Genomic DNA, 20,820 nt, shown 5'->3' with positions numbered 1-20,820 from the left:
AGAGAAGCCGGCCAGGAACAATTGGGAACAAAGGCTGGATACTCTCCCTCTGAGCCCCAGAGCCTGGCCTTGGCCTTCCGGGAACAGCTCCAGGAAATGGCTGAGATTCCAGATTTGGAAGGAAGAGACCGGTAAACATGAGTTGGGATCTGACAGGCGAGTGTAGCCTCTGTCTAGGTTGTGGGGGAAAGGGGGCAGCGGGCAAGAGCTGACATTGTAGGCTCAAAACCTGCAAGGCCTGCCTGCTACAGATATGGACACAGGGTCTTGGGACTGGAAAGACTCTTAAAAAGTCTTTTACTCCAACCACCTTTCCAGGGCCTGAAAAATACTCCTGCAGAGGATCCTCCAATAGTTTCAGTGATGGGATGGGCCTAAAAATAAATACATAATGTTGGCTCAGCTTTATGGATCACTCATAATGCATCAGGCACTGGATGCCAGTGGTTTTATGCTTTATGTGTTTCATCATTACTTTATCCCTTAAGGTAGGAACTACTATTATTTTTTCCATTTTACAGAGAAGGAAACTGACTTGCCCAAGTTCTCCACAGAAGCTTATTTCATCCATCTCTGAGCTGAATATGGACACACCCTGTGGGAATCTCCCAGCTTGTCCCAGATGCTCTGAGTCCTTCCTGTCTCCCACCCTACCCCACTTCGTGGTCCACCTGCCCCTGGGGAAATGGACCAGGGCGTTACAATCCACCCCTGCTCCACTTCACTCAGCCTCCTGAGCCTGCAGCCCCACTGCCCTCTGTCCTCAGCTTCTTGCTGTGTCCTGAGACTCCTGGGGTTTTCATTCCTCTCTAGCAGGTGGCAAAGGGATAAGGATTGGGATCCAGGGATAAGATTTAAATAGAGGATTAAGGCTCTGATTGGAGTTATGGTTAGTATAAGGATACCCTGTAAGAAATCCCCGACTAGATCATGAGATGAAGCTTAGCGCTGAAGTTAGGGTCGGGAGTTATAGCTAAAGGGTCAAGGTCAGAGAGTTTCTTGCCTCTGGTCTCCTCCCAGTTCTCCAAGGCACTAAGGGCCAGGCAGGAAGCATCGGTTTCCTCAAAGCCGCTTCCCTCCTGGGGCAGAGTCTCGGTCACAAACAACCACCACCGGTCCACCCCGCCCCTCCTTCCCTCTTCGCTGTGAGCTCAGAGCAGCAGGACAAAGTGCTCGGGACAAGGACAGAGGGCTGAGAGTAGCCATGGGCTCTGGAGGAGAGAGCCTCCTGGGGGGCAGGGGTTCCCTGCCTCTGCTGCTCCTGCTCATCATGGGTGAGTTGCTCTCCCTCTGCTGACCCATGCTCCCTCCATCCAAGGCCTGCTTAGGGCAGAAGAGGCCTGCTGACTGCTTGCTTCCCTTTTGCAGTGGGGGGACCAGATGAGGAGGAGGAGGAGGAGGAGGATGATTAGTGTGTGTTAAGTGTATGTGTGTTTGTGCATGTGTGCACACACCAGAGAGAGAAGAGAAAGAAAGGGAGAGAAAGAAAGAGAGAAAGAGAGAAAGAGAGAAAGAGAGAAAGAAAGAAAGAAAGGAAAGAAAGGAAAGAAAGGAAAGAAAGGAAAGAAAGGAAAGAAAGGAAAGAAAGGAAAGAAAGGAAAGAAAGGAAGAAAGGAAGAAAGAAAGAAAGAAAGAAAGAAAGAAAGAAAGAAAGAAAGAAAGAAAGAAAGAAAGAAAGAAAGAAAGATCGAGCGAGCGTGAACATGCTATGCGAGCCCTGGCCTGGATGCTGTTCATGCTGGCCCTCTCTCCTCCTAGCTAGCTTGTTCTTTGGGAGGCAACCTTTAGTAGTTCAGATTACAGGTTATCCAGCAAACTCACGCACAAGAGAAGACAGATGAGGGGTGGGCCAGGAATTTGGGGTGTTGCTGGTGATCAGACCGGGCTCTGCTCCCTCCTTTCCCTCCCAGGAGGCATGGCTCAGGACTCCCCGCCCCAGATCCTAGTCCACCCCCAGGACCAGCTGTTCCAGGGCCCTGGCCCTGCCAGGATGAGCTGCCGAGCCTCGGGCCAGCCACCTCCCACCATCCGCTGGCTGCTGAATGGGCATCCCCTGAGCATGGTGCCCCCAGACCCACACCACCTCCTGCCTGATGGGACCCTTCTGCTGCTACAGCCCCCTGCCCGGGGACATGCCCACAATGGCCAGGCCCTGTCCACAGACCTGGGTGTCTACACATGTGAGGCCAGCAACCGGCTTGGCACGGCAGTCAGCAGAGGCGCTCGGCTGTCTGTGGCTGGTGAGGCCTGGGAGAGGAGCTTCAGGGTGGGGCAGACCTGGGTGGAGACATCTGAGTTGAATGTTCAAGGGAACATCTGAGAGGTCAGTGGGATACCTGTGAGCAGAGGCCTGGGCTGGAAGGCTTGGGAGGGCAAGCTGGGGTGGGGCTGGCCCGAAATGGGAGGCCTAGGAAGGTGGGCAAAGCAGAAGGGGGCAAGAGTGATAAGGGAAGGAGAAGAGGCCTGGGCCTGCTCCCTGTCACCTTCCATCCTCCCCACAGTCCTCCGGGAGGATTTCCAGATCCAGCCTCGGGACATGGTGGCTGTGGTGGGTGAGCAGGTAACTCTGGAATGTGGGCCACCCTGGGGCCACCCAGAGCCCACAGTCTCGTGGTGGAAAGATGGGAAACCCCTGGCCTTCCAGCCTGGAAGGCACACAGTAAGTGTGGCCCCCTCCCCCACACTTCATCCTGGCCTGGGCAGACCTGGGTACACCCTGAGGGACTGACCTGCCGTCCAGCCCTGCATCCTCTGGTAGAATTTGAGGAGGGGAGAGCAGGGGGGCCTCAAACTTCCCCCAAGCTCAGAGCCCCTCCCCACATAGGAGACTTCACAGTGAACCTGGCCCTGACAGGTGTCCGGGGGGTCCCTGCTGATGGCAAGAGCAGAGAAGAGTGACGCAGGGACCTACATGTGTGTGGCCACCAACAGCGCAGGACACAGGGAGAGCCGCGCAGCCCGGGTTTCCATCCAGGGTAAGGGCGGAGGTCGGCTAAAATCAGAGCCAGGCTGCAGGCTCCAGTTAGGGTGGTGTGTTCTGGTTTGGGCTGGGGTTAAGGTACGTGGGGTCAGAGTCAAAGTGCTGGGAGTCTCATGTAGCGGGAGGTTCCCCCATGCTAGAGTAGAAATCGGAATGCTCAATACCTCCCTGCTAGAGTCTCAATCGGAGACTGGGAGTTTGGGTTCCCTGGGGTTCCTCTCTGGCTGACGGATGTTCCACGCCTCAGTTCTGTCACTCCCACCTATAAGCCCCAGCCCAGCCCTATCCTCCCCACAGAGCCCCAGGACTACACGGAGCCTGTGGAGCTTCTGGCTGTGCGAATTCAGCTGGAAAATGTGACACTGCTGAACCCGGATCCCGCAAAGGGCCCCAAGCCTGGACCGGCGGTGTGGCTCAGCTGGAAGGTGAGGGCCAGGTGCTAAGGGTGAAAACCAATCCAGAGCTCAAGAAAGGGCGTTCCTGAGCTCTCTGACCCCTCGCCCTTCCTCGAAACTCCTTCCCAGGTCAGCGGCCCTGCTGCACCTGCCCAATCTTACACGGCCTTGTTCAGGACCCAGACTGCCCCGGGAGGCCAGGGAGCTCCGTGGGCAGAGGAGCTGCTGGCCGGCTGGCAGAGCGCAGAGCTTGGAGGCCTCCACTGGGGCCAAGACTACGAGTTCAAAGTGAGACCATCCTCTGGCCGGGCTCGAGGCCCTGACAGCAACGTGCTGCTCCTGAGGCTGCCGGAAAAAGGTCAGGGCCTGATCCCTTCAGAACCCAACAATATCCCCTCTGGCTCCTTCTTATTTGGGGGCCCCTGGACTGTTCTGCTTCAGTCTTGGGGGGAGATTATGGGTCCTACTCTGGGACTCCTTTCTGCCCTGGCCAGGCCAGCAGAGCTTCAAGAGGCTTCTTGTCTCTTCGGTGGGGTTCTGACTCTGTGTCCCCCATCCCAGCTCCTTTCCCTAGAGTCCTCTCCCTCAGAGCCCCTCATAGCCTCTCTTCCACCCCTCCAGTGCCCAGTGCCCCACCCCAGGAGGTGACCCTAAAACCTGGCAATAGCAGTGTCTTTGTGAGCTGGGTCCCACCACCTGCTGAAAACCACAATGGCATCATCCGTGGCTACCAGGTACCCCCACTAGCTGACATAGCCCTTCCTAGTGCTGCCAGGACATCTCTTTTCTCTGGAGTTCTGCATACCTTTGCTCTGGGCACTGAGAAAGGTACCTGGGCAGAGAAGCAAAGGAAACCTGCTTTTGCTGAGCAAGGACCCACTGTCTGCCAGACCCTGCCAAGCACTTGACCTCCATGATCCTGTTTCACCTCACAGTCCACCGTGGGGTATTATCCCCAATTTACAGACATGGAAAGTGGGGCTAAGGCCACAGGAATAAGAAACAGAGTAGATCAAACAAGGCTGTGAGTAAGGGAGTGGTGCTCAAAGTTTGACTTCTAGAGCAGCAACATCAGCCTCACCCAGGAACTCGTTAGGAATACAAACCCTCAGATCCTTTCCCAGGTCTAATAAATCAGAAACTCAGAGATGGGCCTGGCAAACTGTATTTTAGCAGGCCCCCCAGGTGACTTGGAAGCATGCTGTTGTTTGAGAACTGCTATGTTACATGTATTTTAGCAGACTGCTTTTGCCCTTCTACTGTTGATCTAGAGAGAGGTATCTCTCACTTGGTAGGGAGAATAGGAGGGGAATAGGAAATTGGGTGCGTTCCCCAAATGGATGGCAGGGCAGAATAACCACATCCCTGGAGTCTGATCTGCAGACAAAGGGCTTAGCTTCTGGGATGGTGCCTGGGGCAGCTGTTCACCTTTGCTTGTGCCTCAGGTCTGGAGCCTGGGCAACACGTCACTGCCACCAGCCAACTGGACTGTAGTTGGTGAGCAGACCCAGCTGGAAATCGCCACCCATATGCCAGGCTCCTACTGCGTGCAAGTGGCTGCAGTCACTGGTGCTGGAGCTGGGGAGCCCAGTAGCCCTGTCTGCCTCCTTTTAGGTGAGGGCAGTGCCCACAGGCCCACCCTACCCTTCAGCCTGCATCCCGCCTTCCTCTCTCCCTGCTCCCACCTCACACTTCCAGCTCTTCCTCCTTGCCTGCCAGCCCCTCAATGCCTCGACTCCCCCTCGCCCTGAGCTCTGCATCCCATACAGAGCAGGCCATGGAGCGAGCTGCCCAAGAACCCAGTGAGCATGGTCCTTGGACCCTGGAGCAGCTGAGGGCCACCTTGAAGCGGCCTGAGGTCATTGCCACCTGCGGTGTTGTGCTCTGGCTGCTACTTCTGGGCACCGCTGTGTGTATCCACCGCCGGCGCAGAGCTGGGGTGCACCTGGGCCCAGGTGAGAATCTGAGGGGGACCCACACATATACAGGCCTCCTCAGCATCCAGCCAGAATGGTGCAGGGGCTTTGGATCTCTGGCCAGGTGATCCAGCCTCTGGATTTAGCCTTCCTCCTGCCTTCTCCCAGGTCTGTACAGATATACCAGTGAGGATGCCATCCTAAAACACAGGTGAGAGGTGAAAGGGGAGGTCTCAAGTAAGGGAGGGTGGCAAGGGACAGTGGAGCTGCAACAGAGAAGAATGGAGTACTAGTCTACCTGCCAGGGAGTTCGGGACTCTCGTACATGAATCTCTCCTGTAACTCAAACTGATAGTTCATTTCTCTGTCATTAATATTCCTATCACACCACTTGACAGACTAGTAAACTGAAACTCACAAAACCTTCTAAACCCCCAATCCAGGACTCTTGTCTCCCCATCTCTCCTGCTGCCTCACCCTGCTAGGTGGAGAATAATCAGCATGAGACGACCAGCTCAAATGTCTCATCTTATGTATGCACCCATGGTCTACCAAGTAGTGCCTTTGCACTCAGTAATTCTCTCACTGAGCCATTGTGCCTGCATCCTAATCCACCCGCAGCTCCAGCAGAAGGTGTTCAGTGCCTACATCACAGATTCTTCCTCACTGTTCTCAAAAACAGGATCTGCCCATAGGCCCTTCTGCTTCCGGTATATTCAGCTGCCAGAACAAGTCTGCAGTTTTGGGACATCATGCTGATAGAGAACACATCCTTCTTGCTCCCGTTGTCTGAGTTTTGTACTAAGTAACTGCCTCATCTCTCTGTCTGCCTTCTTGGCTCTTTATTTCACTAGATCTTCTCTGGGAGGCTTCCCACTCCAGGTCTGCATCTATCCACAGAAGTTATTGAGCACCTACTATGTGCCAGCATATCCAGGCCTAGAGCTGCCATTTCACTGTCAGGTCCTCAGCCCAGAGCAGGGGTCCAAGCCGACTGGTGTTGTGTTCTGAGTTTTCTGAGCTCACTGGCTTCTTTCTTCCAGCTACCTCCTGGCTTTGTCCGCTCTGCCTTAAGCTTTCTGTGGCTTCCCTAGGATCTCCTGCTCTGTCCTTGTGGGAGATTCCATTCTGATCTTTGGTTCATTCATTCCTTTGGAATAGCCTCCACCTGCCAGGATCTCTCAGTATAGGCAGAGACAGGCATGAGGGGATAAGAGTGCAATCCTGCATTGGCCACGCAGAAGCGGGTACAAGACACATGGAGGGGGTCAATGTGGAAAAACATAGGAGAAAGAAGATTCCACATTACCCTGACTGTAAGAAGGGGGCGGAGAGAAGAACAATGAAGCAGCAAGTAATAGCCTGCTATGTCCACAGGGAAAGACAAACCATTTGTTCTGGCTCGGGTATAGGGTGTGAGATGGGTCAGAGCAAAGGATATAGTTAGGGAGCTGGAAGCCAGACCAAGGAGGGTCCTGTTAGCCATGCTAGGTACCTGGGCTCTGTCGTGGTAAATGAGGGGCCATTGAAGGTCTTATGCAGAGAAGCTCCTTGCTCAGATCCCTGTTCTTGAAGGATCACTCAGGCAGCCAGAGGCCAATATCCATGGAGCAAGCTCCTGCTCTGCAGCTGAGTGATCTCACATTTCCTCATATAAACTCAGACCATCAGTCTTGAGTGTGGAAGGCCTTATTGCTACCATTTTACATATGAGAAAACTGGGGCTTAGAGAGGATGTACTTACCCAAGTACAACAGATGTACTTACCCAAGCTAAGCTGTGACAGATAGAGATTGTCAAACAAGATTTGTCTTCAGGTCTTCTTTTTACCTCAGCATACATAGCTGTCTGTCATTACTACCTCCCAGCTCTGGGTGACTCAGATTTCCCCTCATCCAGGAATAGAAATGGGTGCTGAGTTTGGGGGACCAGGTCAGAGATCTTAAGGAGTCTGTGAAAAGCTGAAAAGCAGTAGTAAGGATAAAGCCAATACCACCATCTCCTTGCCCTCTTCTGCTGTCTCTGAACAGGAGGTCTTGGCCAATAAGGTTCTCACTTCTCCGTGTTTCTCCCGGCCTCACACCCTCCCTCCACTGCCCCAGGATGGATCACAGTGACTCCCAGTGGTTGGCAGACACTTGGCGTTCCACCTCTGGCTCTCGGGACCTGAGCAGCAGCAGCAGCCTCAGCAGTCGGCTGGGGGCGGACGCCCGGGACCCACTAGACTGTCGTCACTCCTGTGAGCATGCTCAGTGGGGGCAAGGGCCTAGCTGGGGGCAGTGATCTCAGAGATGGAAAGTGGGACATGCTCACCATAATTCCTCCTGTCATTTATATCACAGTGCTCTCCTGGGACTCCCGAAGCCCCGGCGTGCCCCTGCTTCCAGACACCAGCACTTTTTATGGCTCCCTCATCGCTGAGCTGCCCTCCAGTACCCCAGCCAGGCCAAGTCCCCAGGTCCCAGCTGTCAGGCGCCTCCCACCCCAGCTGGCCCAGCTCTCCAGCCCCTGTTCCAGCTCAGAAAGCCTCTGCAGCCGCAGGGGACTCTCTTCTCCCCGCTTGTCTCTGGCCCCTGCAGAGGCTTGGAAGGCCAAAAAGAAGCAGGGTAAGGAGGGGGAGAATAGACATAGACTGAGCTGGTGGTAGGCAGGCCCAGGAATGGGAATTTGATGGGAATGAGGCCTCAAAGCCTGGAGGGGTTGCAACCTCCACACCCTCCTTCCATTCTCCTCTCCAGGTGGACACAAGACCTCTCTCTCCTACCACCAGAGCACTCAGCTAGGGGTGCAACAGCCTCAGCTTTTTGCACTGTGCTCTTGTTTCCGTTTGGCTACACCAGCAGTGAGCCCTAATTCTGCACTCAATTCAACTCAGCAAACATTTAATAAGCACCACTGCATGCCAGACATGGGGAACACAAGAAACGTCAGACGCAGCCCTTGACTTCTAAGGGCTCAGGGCCTGTCTAACGAAAGTGTTGACTAGCATACAAGTAATGCTAGAGCCTGGAGGACTGTGACCAGGGCTGGCACAAAGCCTCAGGCTCCCATGAGCTCATCTCCTGGTGTACTATGTACAGGTGTGCTTGGGCACCGACTCCCAACTCACTTCTCAGAGAGGAATGGGTATTTCCTTTCTGGACAGGTTTATCTCCTGACTCCCAGCTGCCTTCTTTGACTTTCCAGAGAAAAATAATTATAGCCTCCATTTTTTATCAATTACTATATACTAGGTGCTTTACTTATATTTGTTATTTCATTTAATCCTCACAATAGATTGGCTAGCTACTATTTCTCTAATTTTACAGATAGGAAGGGGGTCAGAATGATTGAGTTACTGGTTCAAAATTCTGCAAGTAATTAGCTGCAGGACTCAAATCTGAAGGCAGGATAGTCTGCCTCTGAAGTGATTCTGAGTCTCTCTGCAGCTCCCTTAGGAAATCCTATTCTCTCTTTGAGTATTTTTTCCTATTTCTGGCCTGCAGAACATCGGCCTGCACTCTACCTGCTGTCTTCTTGAGTCTTCTGTACTAATTAGGAAGACCTAACAAATGTTCTACAGCCAAGTCTTTTTTTAAAGTGGATTTAATCCAACTTTTAATAAGGCAAAGATGGATTAAGATAATTAACAGCTTGTTCAATATCCAGAATTTTATGACTCTAAATATCAGCGAGGCTGGCATTCGAATTACCAGCTTTGCCTCAGAGCTATTGCATTATAAATCCTTGGTGGTAATGAAACACCAGCTGAAAAGAGGTGGAATAGTCTCATTTAAAAAACAGCCTTCCCAGGGAGAACTACACCAACTTTAATGGAATGGATAGCCCCTCTTAGAACAGTAATGCTACTGGAAAGAGGTGAGTGGTTTTCTACAGCCAGTTCTTAAGAAGGGTTCCAATTCTGAGATGAGGCTTCCTAGCCTGTGGTTTAGGTCCTTACTTCACTCCCAGTTTCTCCTCGCTCCAGCCCCATCTCACCATTGCCCCCAGGATAGGTCAACTGTAGCGACTCCTTGGCTGGTAGACACTAGATATTCTACCTCTACCTCCCAGGACCTCAGCAGCAGCAAGATCATGCTATGGTCTTCTCCAGAGCCGTGGAGTTGATTCTACTGCTGTTTCTTCCTCTTCTAAAACTGGCAGGCTCTCCCAATGCCCCCCACTCCCCTTGACCTGCTTGTTCCTTTTTCTTATTATTTGGCCTTGGTTGGGGTTTCTTCTCCAGTGCTGATACCCTCACAATTGCAGTCTCCTGTCTCTCATCCATCAAAGCAGGTTCTTAGTTCTGCTCACTTTGCCAGATATATGCACTGAATATCCTCATTCATTCATTATTTTACTCAAACAAATATTTATTGCAATTTGACCAATGAGTTTCAACCTTTCACCTTGATAACATTTTTCTTGTATAGTTTATTCAGTTAGAATTGAAACTAAAGTCCAAGTAACTCCAAGCAACTTAGGAGGAGGGCTTTTGTTACCAGGGTCCCTTAGAGGAAGTGAAACAGGCTAGGATAAAAGTGGCCTTTTCCAGGCCTGGCTGTTTTCTTTCCCTTTCCACTGAAACCAGCCAACCAACCTGTGCTTACATTTCTGAGCTTAGTCAAGAAGCCAGGCACCAGACAAGATAAAGCTAGCAGAGTTGGCACACCAACCCTGAAGTTGGCTCCCAGGACTACCTGGATCATATGAAAGCTATAGAAAATCAATAAAAACAAAACAGCCAAAATACCAAAGGAAACTTTGATGGAGGTGGTCTAGTCATGGATGAGTTTTCATCCCAAAGGATCAGAGGGTCTGGCCACTAGTACATAAATGGGGTCTTGGTCAATGCCAAAGCCTGGCTCACTTCCCTGCTCTGAAGCTGCCTGTAGTGGCCCCCAGATCTCTGATATGTGACTGATTAGATAGCTCTACCTTGAGGGTCCTGCCTGGTCCCTGGTCCACCAAGAAGGGAAACCCTTTCCTAGCTGGGCTTCTGATCATGGAACACTAATCTAAAGGCTGTTTCTTTTCTCCTTTGTCTGATGTTCTTCAGGTTCCTGGTCTTGGAAAAATCTCTTTCCTCTATTACCCTATTCCTCTCTGACTTAAACTTAGATCCCTTTTGCATTCTGGTCTGACCAAGAAGCATGCTCACAGGTCACTGCACATAGTTGAGGCTGTCTCTTTAGTTTCCAGCTTCTCTGTTGTGAAAGTTCACTCAGAGCCCTGTCTCTCCACTGCCCATGTGGGCCAGATGACAGCTTCCATCTTGTAGGTGACTCTTCTCACTGTGTGTTTATATCCACATTTCTGATATACATTCATTCTTCCATTCAACAGAAAGTATTGAATAGCTATGGTCAGGGCATTGCCTCCCTGGGATAGACCAATACCTTTTCCCACTCTGAAGTTCCTCTTCCTATTAGCTGACTGTCTCCTGTCACAGCCGACATCATGTATCGATCCCTGTTTTTGTCTTACCCACTCAGCTCAACCTGACAGTCTACCCCATCTTTCAAGTGAGAGACAGTCGAGTTTCCCAGAGCAGGGCTATCCAGAGCCATGTAAGATATTTGCAATGTGAGAAATGGAAATTAATAGATTCTCTCCAAGAAAAGAAGGAGTATTTTTCTTACTGAGCCAAAATTCCTGAGAGTAGCAATGTGAGGGTATAGAGGTCAGGAAGATTGGAATGAATACAGTCAAGGAAAAGAAAGTTGTTTTTAAAGCATCTGTCAAGGCCAAGAACTTGGGCAATCTGTTTTTACTTAATTGTCAAGACCATCATTCGAAGTGGTTGTTTACACATGAAACTGAGACTCAGAAAGGTACATGGACTGCCCTGAAGTCACACAGCTGAGCTGCGCAGGTCTTTTGACTCCAAGCCTAGTGCTCCTTCTTCCCTATCACAGCTGCTGGATGAAGATGGGGATGTGGAGGGGATTCGGGGGGTTCCCCCTCCTTTCTCTGGTTTCAGGGTCATGCAGGCTGAATTGAATAAGGCTGAAGATGGAGCCAGCAGCTGGGGTCTGAAAAGTCCATCCTGGGCCCTGCAACCACCAACCCTTTCTTTGCAGAGCTGCAGCATGCCAACAGTTCCCCACTGCTCCGGGGTAGCCACCTCTTGGAGCTCCGGGCCTGTGAGTTGGGAAATAGAGGTTCCAAGAACCTTTCCCAAAGCCCAGGTGAGAGGGGGTCCCTGAAAGGGAAGTGAAGGGGTGAGATAGAGTATGGGGTGCAGGGGCTCACCAGCCCAGACCCCTCCCACAGGCTCATCCTCCTTTCCCTGAGGAGGCTGATGAGGGTTGGATGGAGTAGCGAACAGGTAGCTAAGGGGGCTGGTGGGCAGGCCGACAGGCTGAACTCCAGAGCAGATGGGGATGCCACTGTTCTCACACCTAGGCTTCTGTTCCCCAGGAGCTGTGCCCCAAGCTCTGGTTGCCTGGCGGGCCCTGGGACCGAAACTCCTCAGCTCCTCAAATGAGCTGGTTACTCGTCCTCTCCCTCCAGCACCCGTCTTTCCTCATGAAACTCCCCCGACTCAGAGTCAACAGACCCAGTAAGAGGGCATGGGGTCAGGAAGCAGGGCTGGGAGAGCAGGGGTGTGGAGAGTGTGTGCTGGGATTGGACAGGCTGGGGAAGGGGGGAAAGGACTTGAAGAGCTGTACTAACCGCCGTGCCATCACTCTCTCACCCCAATCAGGCCTCCGGTGGCACCGCAGTCTCCCTCCTCCATCCTGCTGCCAGCAGCCCCCATCCCCATTCTTAGCCCCTGCAGTCCCCCTAGCCCCCAGGCCTCTTCCCTCTCTGGCCCCAGCCCAGCTTCCAGTCGCCTGTCCAGCTCTTCACTGTCATCCCTGGGGGAGGATCAAGACAGCGTACTGACCCCTGAGGAGGTAGCCCTGTGCTTGGAACTCAGTGAGGGTGAGGAGACTCCCAGGTGAGTAGCTTGAGAGATAACCAAAGAACTACAGAAAAGCTGTGGGAGCAAGCGCCTCTCCACCCATTCCGCCCTCCCTCAACTGGGGCTTTTCTGCTACTACAACCCTCGTCCCACCCAAACCATTGTTGTCTCCCCTTTTTGCCTCTCCCTAGGAACAGCGTCTCTCCCATGCCAAGGGCTCCTTCACCCCCCACCACCTATGGGTACATCAGCGTCCCAACAGCCTCAGAGTTCACGGACATGGGCAGGACTGGAGGAGGGGTGGGGCCCGAGGGGGGAGTCTTGCTGTGCCCACCTCGGCCCTGCCTCACCCCTACCCCCAGCGAGGGCTCCTTAGCCAATGGTTGGGGCTCAGCCTCTGAGGACAATGCCGCCAGCGCCAGAGCCAGCCTTGTCAGCTCCTCCGATGGCTCCTTCCTCGCTGATGCTCACTTTGCCCGGGCCCTGGCAGTGGCTGTGGATAGCTTTGATTTCGGTCTAGAGCCCAGGGAGGCAGACTGCATCTTCACAGGTATGTGAGGTCTCCCCATCTTACTCCTCACTCATGCCCCTTGCCTTTCTAACAACCATTATCATGTCATCATTGTTAAAACAACTAGTTTTATTGAATGATTGTTGTATCTCAGGCACTATGATAAGTGCTTTGCATACATTTAATATTGAAAGTCTATGTGGAATATTCTTTATCTTTCTTATCCTAATGGGGAAACTGTAAGTCAGATAGTTTTATTAGCTTGCCCAAGGTCACCCACAGAACAAGGACAAATTGTCCAATTCGGTTTTTTTTGTTTGTTTTTGTTTTGTTTGTTTGTTTGCCCAGGCAGTGGCATGATCTCAGCTCACTGCAACCTCTGCCTCCCAGGTTCAAGAGATTCTCCTGCCTCAGCCTCCCGAGTAGCAGGGATTACAGGCACCTACCACCACGCCCAGCTAATTTTTTTGTATTTTTAGTAGAGAAGGGGTTTCACCATGTTGGCCAGGCTGGTTTTGAACTCCTGAACTCAAGTGATCTGCCCGCCTCAGCCTCCCAAAGTGTCGGGATTATAGACATGAGCCACTGAGCCTGGCCCAAATTGTCCAATTCTTAAGACAGCCAACTGTAGGTCCATTTCCCTGCCTCTAGGACTCCCCTCTTACCCTGACTTGAGCCTCCAGGAAAGGTTGCTCCATCCTCTTCCAATCCCATCCTCCTGCCCTGTCCATGGCTGGGGCTGAGGAGCCACTGGGCTCACCTCTGACATTCCCAGTGGAGCGGGACCTTTATCTCCATGTCAGCAGAAGGTAGTACAGGGTCCTGGCTCCTTGGGTGTCCCTTCCCCACATGCACCATCAGATCCCCCATCCCCATTTTACTAACCCTAACTCTACCCTTTGCCCCCATAAAAACAACCAGGCTTGTGGTAAATGGGAGGAGAAGGATTATCCAGGACAGAAGTGCCCATGATGGCAGAAGAAGAATGCCCAGGGAATGGGGACGTGAAGGGAGAGTGCAGATAGAAGGCCAGAGCTGGGCTGGGAGGAAACAGTTCAATCACTTCTCCCTAAAGAAACAAATGGATCGGGCCCCTGGGGATGTGGCCTCTGGGACTGATGGGCTGAGTTGGGGCTAGGTTATGTTTAGGGCTGGGTACATGCCCTGAGCTGGTCCTAAGCTTTCTGCACTAAACTGGCCCCTAGGGGCTGAAAGTCAACCCCCCACAGACACCTGTACCCTCCCTGACAGATGCCTCATCACCTCCCTCCCCACGGGATGAGATCTTCCTGACCCCCAACCTCTCCCTGCCCCTGTGGGAGTGGAGGCCAGACTGGTTGGAAGACATGGAGGTCAACCACACCCAGCGGCTGGGAAGGGGGATGCCTCCCTGGCCCCCTGACTCTCAGATCTCTTCCCAGAGAAGTCAGCTCCACTGTCCTATGCCCAAGGCTGGTGGTGAGTGTCTGTCTTCCTGGCTAATGTGTTCATCTTGACCAGAGGGCCTCTGGGAAGAAGCCAGGAGGAAGCCTGGCATTGGGGAAGGGAGATAAGGAGCAAGGAAGATAACTCCACTGTCCTTCAGCTTCTCCTGTAGATTACTCCTGAACTGTGTCCCTGAGACTTCCCAGACGAGAATCAGAACCACTTCTCCTGTCCACCCACAAGACCTGGGCTGTGGTGTGTGGGTCTTGGCCTGTGTTTCTCTGCAGCTGGGGTCCACCTTCCCAAGCCTCCAGAGAGTTCTCCCTCCAGGATTGTGAAAACAAATGAAAACAAAATTAGAGCAAAGCTGACCTGGAGCCCTCAGGGGGCAAAACATCATCTCCACCTGACTGCTAGCCTCTGCTTTCTCCTCTGTGCCATCCACTCCCACCACCAGGTCATTTTGGCCTGAGAAGCAGCCCTGTCTCCTGCTCTCCTCACCCATTTGGATCACAGGAAGTGGAGGAGCCAGAGGTGCCTTTGTGGAGGACAACAGTGGCTGCTGGGAGAGGGCTGTGGAGGAAGGAGCTTCTTGGACCCCCCTCTCAGCCTTACCTGGGCCCCTCCTCTAGAGAAGAGCTCAACTCTCTCCCAACCTCACCATGGAAAGAAAATAATTATGAATGCCACTGAGGCACTGAGACACTGAGGCCCTACCTCATGCCAAACAAAGGGATCAAGGCTGGGTCTAGGGAGGATGCTGAAGGAAGGGAGGTATGAGACCATAGGTCAAAAGCACCATCCTCATACTGTTGTCACTATGAGCTGAAGAAATTTGATACCATAAAATGGTAAAGACTTGAGTTCTGTGAGATCATTCCCCGGAGCACCATTTTTAGGGGAGCACCTGGAGAGATGGCAAGAATTTCCTGAGTTAGGCAGGGATCAGGCATTCATTGACACTCAGGGAGTGTCACACATTTCTGTTCTGCAATTAAAGGGAGAATGAGGTTCACCCACCAAATTTTAAGCAGAATATAGGAAGGACAGGGGTGGGGAGTTTCAGGGTCTGCTGGTCCTGGCAACTTATATTAAATCCACCTCCTCAAGATAAGCCTTAGGGATATTTATGGCTGAGGGAAGTGGGATGGTCTAAGGCATGGGGAAGGGTGATTGGCTGTGGGGAAAATGAAGTAATAGTTTCATTCTGCCCAAGTGTAGTTGGGGTTCATGGCATTTCATAAGGACATATGTGTAGAAAATTGTTTTGCTGGCTGGGCACGGTGGCTCACGCCCGTAATCCCAGCACTTTGGGAGGCGGAGGTAGGCAGATCATAAGGTCAGGAGATCGAGACCATCCTGGCTAACACGGTGAAACCCCATCTCTACCAAAAAAAATAATAATAATACAAAAAATTAGCCAGGCGTGGTGGTGGGCTAATTTTGTATTAATAATAATACAAAATTTTTATTTTGTATTATTATACAAAATAATTTATATTGTATTATAACACAATAATAAATTTTGTATTAATAATAATACAAAAAATTAGCCAGTAGGTGGGACCTGTAGTCCCAGCTACTCAGGAAGCTGAGGCAGGAGAATGGCGTGAACCCGGGAGATGGAGCTTGCAGTGAGCGGAGATTGCCCACTGCACTCCAGCCTGGGTGACAGAGAGAGACTCGGTCTCAAAAAAAACAAAGAAAGAAAAGAAAAGAAAAGGAAATGGTTGTGTTATGATCTGAGGGTGGAGTTTTTGGCCCTCCGACGTCAAAAGGCCACCCCTCGAGCACTTGCCGAGCCCCAGTAGAAAAGTCGGTGGTCTCGATCGGTTTGAGCTGGACAAGAGCTGTCCCAAGTTCCTGAAAAATGACTGTAGCACTCATTCTCATAGTGACCTATGAATGTTACCTATAAAGTAGCCAGTGAAGGTTGTTTCCACGTTCAGCAGCGAGGCCTTCAGCTACCGAAGCCTTGTGCTCCATGGAAAAAGGGAAAAAAACAAAAAGCAAGCAGGGAAGGCAGACTTGATCAAATTAACCCCTTGATTTCACCCATCCTGAGGAGAAAACTGCTTTCAGCAGTCCCAGATGGTTTCTTAAAATAGACAAAGTGGCTAAACTCCACAAAAGGTAGAACCACCTGTCACGGTTGGCTTAGGAACACCCTTCAAAGAAAAACAGAGAACAGAAAGATGAACCTTGAAGCAGGACTTCCAGGGCCTGAGCCACAGGAGGCGCTGGAGGGTAGGCAGGCCTGCGTCTTCCTCCCTTGGCGGGAAAGGTCGGGGGCAGAATCCACAAGTTGGTGGAGGGGATGCTACAGAGCATGACAGGGCTGCAGGAAGCAGAGCCTAAAAGGGGGTACTCATCCCTCAAACCCAGAAGCTCTACTTGGAGGCCACTGGGAGTTGAGAGGCTGAATGAGGCAGGACCATGGGGACTGGGGGCTTCCTGAACCACATTAATCAGGACAGTCTGGGCCAGATTTTTGTGATCTCAGGAGGAAGAATCAGTATTCCACACACACATCTGTTCCTCTGTATTTGCTTTTCCTTATCTGGATTTTGTGGCGGTTGCGGGGAGGGAGGTTGTTTTGGTTTTTTTTTTAGCTTCCTGGTAAAATTCCTTTTGAAAACATCCCAACCCTGTTTGCCAGACTGAAAGGGAAAGAGAGATTTGTACACTCACAGGTCAAAGGGGCAGACGAGGTCAGGGCCTGGGACTAGAGGGCAGCTGCCAAGCCCAGAGAGTCCAGGGAAGTCACTGAGTCAAGGGTGGAGCAAGCGAGAAGGAACAAAACCTCAGGTCACCAGTGAGCACACGGGATGCAGGGCAGGAGGTGACGAGGACCACAGCATTCACCACAAAAAAGTCTTAACAGTTCTGTGCCCGTCAACCCAATCACATCTGGGCCCACCAAGAGGTGCCCATTTGCACATACCCTCTCTGACGGAGTCAGAGGGTTTGAAAAAGCATGCTCTTCCTTCTTGCCTGGGGTTTCTCCCATAAGCTCCTCCTTTCTTTGAGTTTTTCAAAATAATTTTTTGTGAGGGGTGTATTTTCTTGTGGGAAAGTAGACAGACCCCAGAGGAGGGCACTAAAGAAGGGCCTGGCTTGACCTTCCAAAGGTGGAACACGTGTCTTATTACTGGGCATTTGGAAAGTCTCTCTGGTTGTAACTCGGGAACAGTGAGCTTCTTACTCCTCTAGGAAGCAGGACAGTACAGTCCCCACCTAGTGTTTTTTCGGTTTTTTGTTTGTTTGTTTGTTTTTGAGATAGGGTCTCACTCTGTCACCCAGGATGAAGTCCAGTAGTGCAATCATAGCTCACTATAACCTCCAACACCTGGGTTCAGGCAATACTACTGCCTCACCTTCCCAAGTAGATAGGATGACAGGTGCACACAACCATACCTGGCTAATTTATGTATTTATTTATTTATTTTGTGTGTGTGTGTGTGTGTGTGTGTGTGTGTGTGTGTGTAGACACAAGTTCTTGCTAGGTTGGCCAGGCTGGTCTCAAACTTCTGGGCTCAAGTGATCCTCCTGCCTCAGCCTCCTAAAGCACTGGGATTACAAGTGTGAGCCATTGTGCCTGGCCTAACTTAGTGCTTTTGACGGAGTGGAAAGGGAAGCAGAAGCTACCAGTGTGCGTTGATATACAGGAACCTGCAGTCCCCTTCTTCCCAACCTTCTGCACAGAACCAGACAGACAGGGCCCTGGGCTCTGGTCAGACTCTTTTTATTGTTTTGTTTTTTATAAACAAGTCTCAGGTGGAAAGAGAAAGAAAGGGAGGAGCTAGCTCTCTGCCTTCTCAGCCAATTGAAATCGTGGAAAACAATGGGCTTCAGCTAGCCCCACTCATCACTGCTGGGAGGGAAAAGACATCCCTACTCCCCTTCCCCATGGCACTCCTGATATTCTCAATGCCCCAACAAGGGTCATCTTGGTTCCTAGGGAGAGAGAGAGATGCTGTTTTGTAAAACCCTGGCCCAGGGCAAACAAGTCCAGGAAGGGCTCAGGCTTTCTCTCTCCTAACCCAGTTCTCCTACGGTGAGCCCAGGCTCCTCTAATTATGTGTCATCTTGTCCTCACCCCTTGTCATTTCGTTTGTTTGTTTGTTTGAGACAGAGTCTCACTCTGTCGCCCAGACTGGACAGCAGTGGTGTGATCATGGCCCACTGCAGCCTTGACCTCCCAGGCTCAAGCTATCCTCCCACCTCAAGCCTCCTGAGTAGCTGGGACTGCAGAAGCACACCACCACGCCCAGCTAATTTTGTATTTTTTGTACAGATGGGATTTCACCATATTGCCCAGGCTAGTCTCAAACTCCTGAGCTCAAGGGATCCGCCCATCACAGTCTCCCAAAGTGCTGGGATTACAGGCATGAGCCACCATGCTCAGTCCCCTTGTCACTTCTACAGGATTCCTCCCTCCCCCTCACTCTCTCCATCCCCTCCTTTTGACACTCCTCCACAAGCCCTTGCTCACCTTCCTGTTTTCCATTACCCCTTGGTCCACCCTTCCCTAGTCCCTTGCCCTCATTTTTCTGCAATCTATAGCCCCTACCTCTCGGCGTTTCTGTCCTGGCCTTTGGCTCTGGCTCCGGCTCCGGCCAGGGCCCCGGGAGCCCCTAGAGCTGCTGGAGCCCCTGGAAGAGTTGCTGCCGGCCGTGGAACATGTGCTGGTGCCCTGGCCGCGGGACAGGAAGCTTGGTCTGCTGTACGGGAGCCAGGCCTCTTCTGCAGCACAAGAGGGAAGGGCAGCCAGGTGCAGGCAGGAAGCAGAACTTCCCTGTCACCCACCCTCCCACCCTGACCACAAGCTCAGCTCTGGAAGAAGATGAAGGGCAGGCACAGGGCTCAGCCAGCCTGGGGCTGAGGAGCAGCAGAGTGACTGGCACATGGCCTTGACATCACGGGTGCTCAGAACACTGCGGGGGAGCTCCCAATCAGAGGGAGCCTTGTGGGGAGCAGGGACAGAGCACCTAGAGCCCAGTCCTCTCATCTGGGCTTCCATCCTGGGAATGAACACAATTTGGGACTTCAGGGGATTGTGCTCAGAGAGAGCTAGAGAGACAGGGGAGTTTGATGTGGATCAAATGCATGAACCTAACTAAAGGGAGGGCTGAGCTGGTCTACTATCAGCCCCCAGTCCCAAAGCCCACAGTCTCCTGTGGCAGCAGCCCTCCTGCCTGCCCTGGCCCTGCTTACCATCCGGGTGGAGCCCCCGCTGGGCTGCCAGGGGCACAGCCTGTACCGCTTTCCTCTCCCCACTGCGCTCCCGCTCCAGGGAGGACATGCTGCCTGCTGCCCTCAGCTCTAGGGCCCAGCTCGCCTCTTCCTCTGGCGGTGGCAAGGGTGGTGGGGGCAAGTCTGGGGAGGGAGCTGTTTTCAGCGGAGCCTCCTGCCACTCCTGTCACTAATCTCTCTCTCGTCTGCATTCCCTGGCGCCAGGAGGCTGCCGATGAACAGCCCAAGATTGGGGTTCACCTGTTCCCTCCTCCAGCCCCCAGAGTGCACCCTTGGCTTCCTGCCTGTCCCCCCACCACTACTATCACCATCTCCCAGGTGCATCCCCCCTCACCCCCAGGACTGTTCTCCCTCCTGTAGGGAAGAGCCTTGGGTTTCTTCCGGAATCGAGCACGGGGTCCTTGAAGTGGGGGAGTCATCTCCCCATTCCCCTGCCAGGTTCTGCCTGTAGCGTTAGGAGACGGGAAGAGGAATGGGTAAGGGCAAAGATCAGGAAAAGGCCTAAGGGTGAAGGGGAAGCAAGCACTGGAGGGAGCCAGGGGGCAAAAGGAGGTTGTAGAGACTTACCTGGGGCACTGCTGGCTGTGCTAGGGGCAGGACTGGGGCTGAGGTGGGGTGAGGCTGCAGGGCCAGCACCCAAGCCAGCAGGCCTCCCTTCACGGATGCCCAGCATGGGCTGGGATACACTGAGAGGGGAACTCGGCCCAAGAGGCACCCTCCTGCAATGACAGGAGGCCTCAGCCTCTGTTCCCTCCACAAAAACTGAATGCCTACTATGTGCCCGGCACTGTGCTAGACACTCAACCTAACAGATAAACAAGACACAACCCATCCACCCATAAGCCCTCCCAAGCTAGAGAAGTATGAGGAGAGCCATATCTGAAATGTCTCAAGAAGCATGCTGACCACTCCAGCGAGAGCCAGTCTAATGGGCATGAGAGATCTTGTCAGCCTCCATATTCCTGCCCAAATTACACTTCCACCCTGACACAGCCCTGAGACCTCTGTACCCCAGATCCATCCACCCATCCATCCATCCACCCACCCAGTCATCTACTGAGTAGATATGTATAGAGGGCTTGCAATGAGTGAGGTACTATATACCTCCCTACCTGGGCATCTGATGGAGATGGGGCATGTCAGTTGGGGGCTGGGGAGGGTCAGGAGGTGAGGGCGTAAGAGTGGCTGTGGACTGCTGTCCATAGGAAGGCGTGGGAGAGGGGGTTTCCCTTAGGGATGGAGTGACCGGGCACCCCCCACTGGAGCTGGGTTCCATCAGGTGACTTCTCTCAGGCATTGGCGGGCACCACTCCTCTGGCTCTGAGCTGGGGTCAAAGAGGCAGGAGAGAAGGAAAGGGCTCAGTTGCTTCCATACCTTCCCGTTGGCCTTCCTCCTGCCCCCTCCCCTTCCTCCCCAGCAGCCCGTGGTCTGGCCGCAGGTGGGTGGG

At 52.6% G+C, this 20,820-nt stretch overlaps 2 protein-coding genes across 10 annotated transcripts in view; one reads left to right on the top strand and one right to left on the bottom strand.

The window, feature by feature from the left end:
• ROBO3 (roundabout guidance receptor 3) overlaps positions 1-20,820 on the bottom strand; it is a 37,605-nt gene that overhangs the window by 3,601 nt on the left and 13,184 nt on the right. For 2 of the 9 annotated variants that reach the window (XM_054523646.2, XM_063727863.1), the window contains 6 exons: positions 20,485-20,697; positions 19,940-20,091; positions 19,707-19,817; positions 19,334-19,495; positions 18,690-18,862; positions 17,841-18,073 (listed from right to left, as the gene is read on the bottom strand). In XM_054523646.2, the coding sequence (XP_054379621.1) occupies positions 18,062-18,073; positions 18,690-18,862; positions 19,334-19,495; positions 19,707-19,817; positions 19,940-20,091; positions 20,485-20,697 (823 nt within the window). In that variant the 3' untranslated portion in view covers positions 17,841-18,061. 9 annotated transcript variants of the gene reach the window in all.
• ROBO4 (roundabout guidance receptor 4) lies at positions 1,205-14,941 on the top strand. Its single transcript, XM_063711484.1, has 18 exons — positions 1,205-1,274; positions 1,911-2,240; positions 2,502-2,659; positions 2,855-2,975; positions 3,278-3,405; positions 3,505-3,733; positions 3,997-4,109; positions 4,821-4,989; positions 5,145-5,330; positions 5,460-5,502; positions 7,394-7,530; positions 7,634-7,897; positions 11,354-11,461; positions 11,694-11,835; positions 11,980-12,216; positions 12,372-12,730; positions 13,943-14,149; positions 14,277-14,941. Exons 1-18 carry the CDS (start codon positions 1,205-1,207, stop codon positions 14,297-14,299), a joined length of 3,024 nt encoding a protein of 1,007 aa, XP_063567554.1. The 3' UTR covers positions 14,300-14,941.

This window comes from Pongo abelii, chromosome 9 (assembly GCF_028885655.2).
Source record: "Pongo abelii isolate AG06213 chromosome 9, NHGRI_mPonAbe1-v2.0_pri, whole genome shotgun sequence".
Classification (NCBI taxonomy): domain Eukaryota; kingdom Metazoa; phylum Chordata; class Mammalia; order Primates; family Hominidae; genus Pongo; species Pongo abelii.
This window is presented reverse-complemented; position numbering and strand designations above follow the sequence as displayed.

Bases quoted from the DNA above. Each gene is read 5' to 3' on its own strand.
- ROBO4 (XM_063711484.1), top strand. From the start codon at position 1,205: ATGGGCTCTGGAGGAGAGAGCCTCCTGGGGGGCAGGGGTTCCCTGCCT. The intron at 3,406-3,504 runs GTGAGGGCCAGG...ACTCCTTCCCAG, and splicing joins CGGTGTGGCTCAGCTGGAAG to GTCAGCGGCCCTGCTGCACC. The intron at 11,836-11,979 runs GTAAGAGGGCAT...CACCCCAATCAG, and splicing joins ACTCAGAGTCAACAGACCCA to GCCTCCGGTGGCACCGCAGT.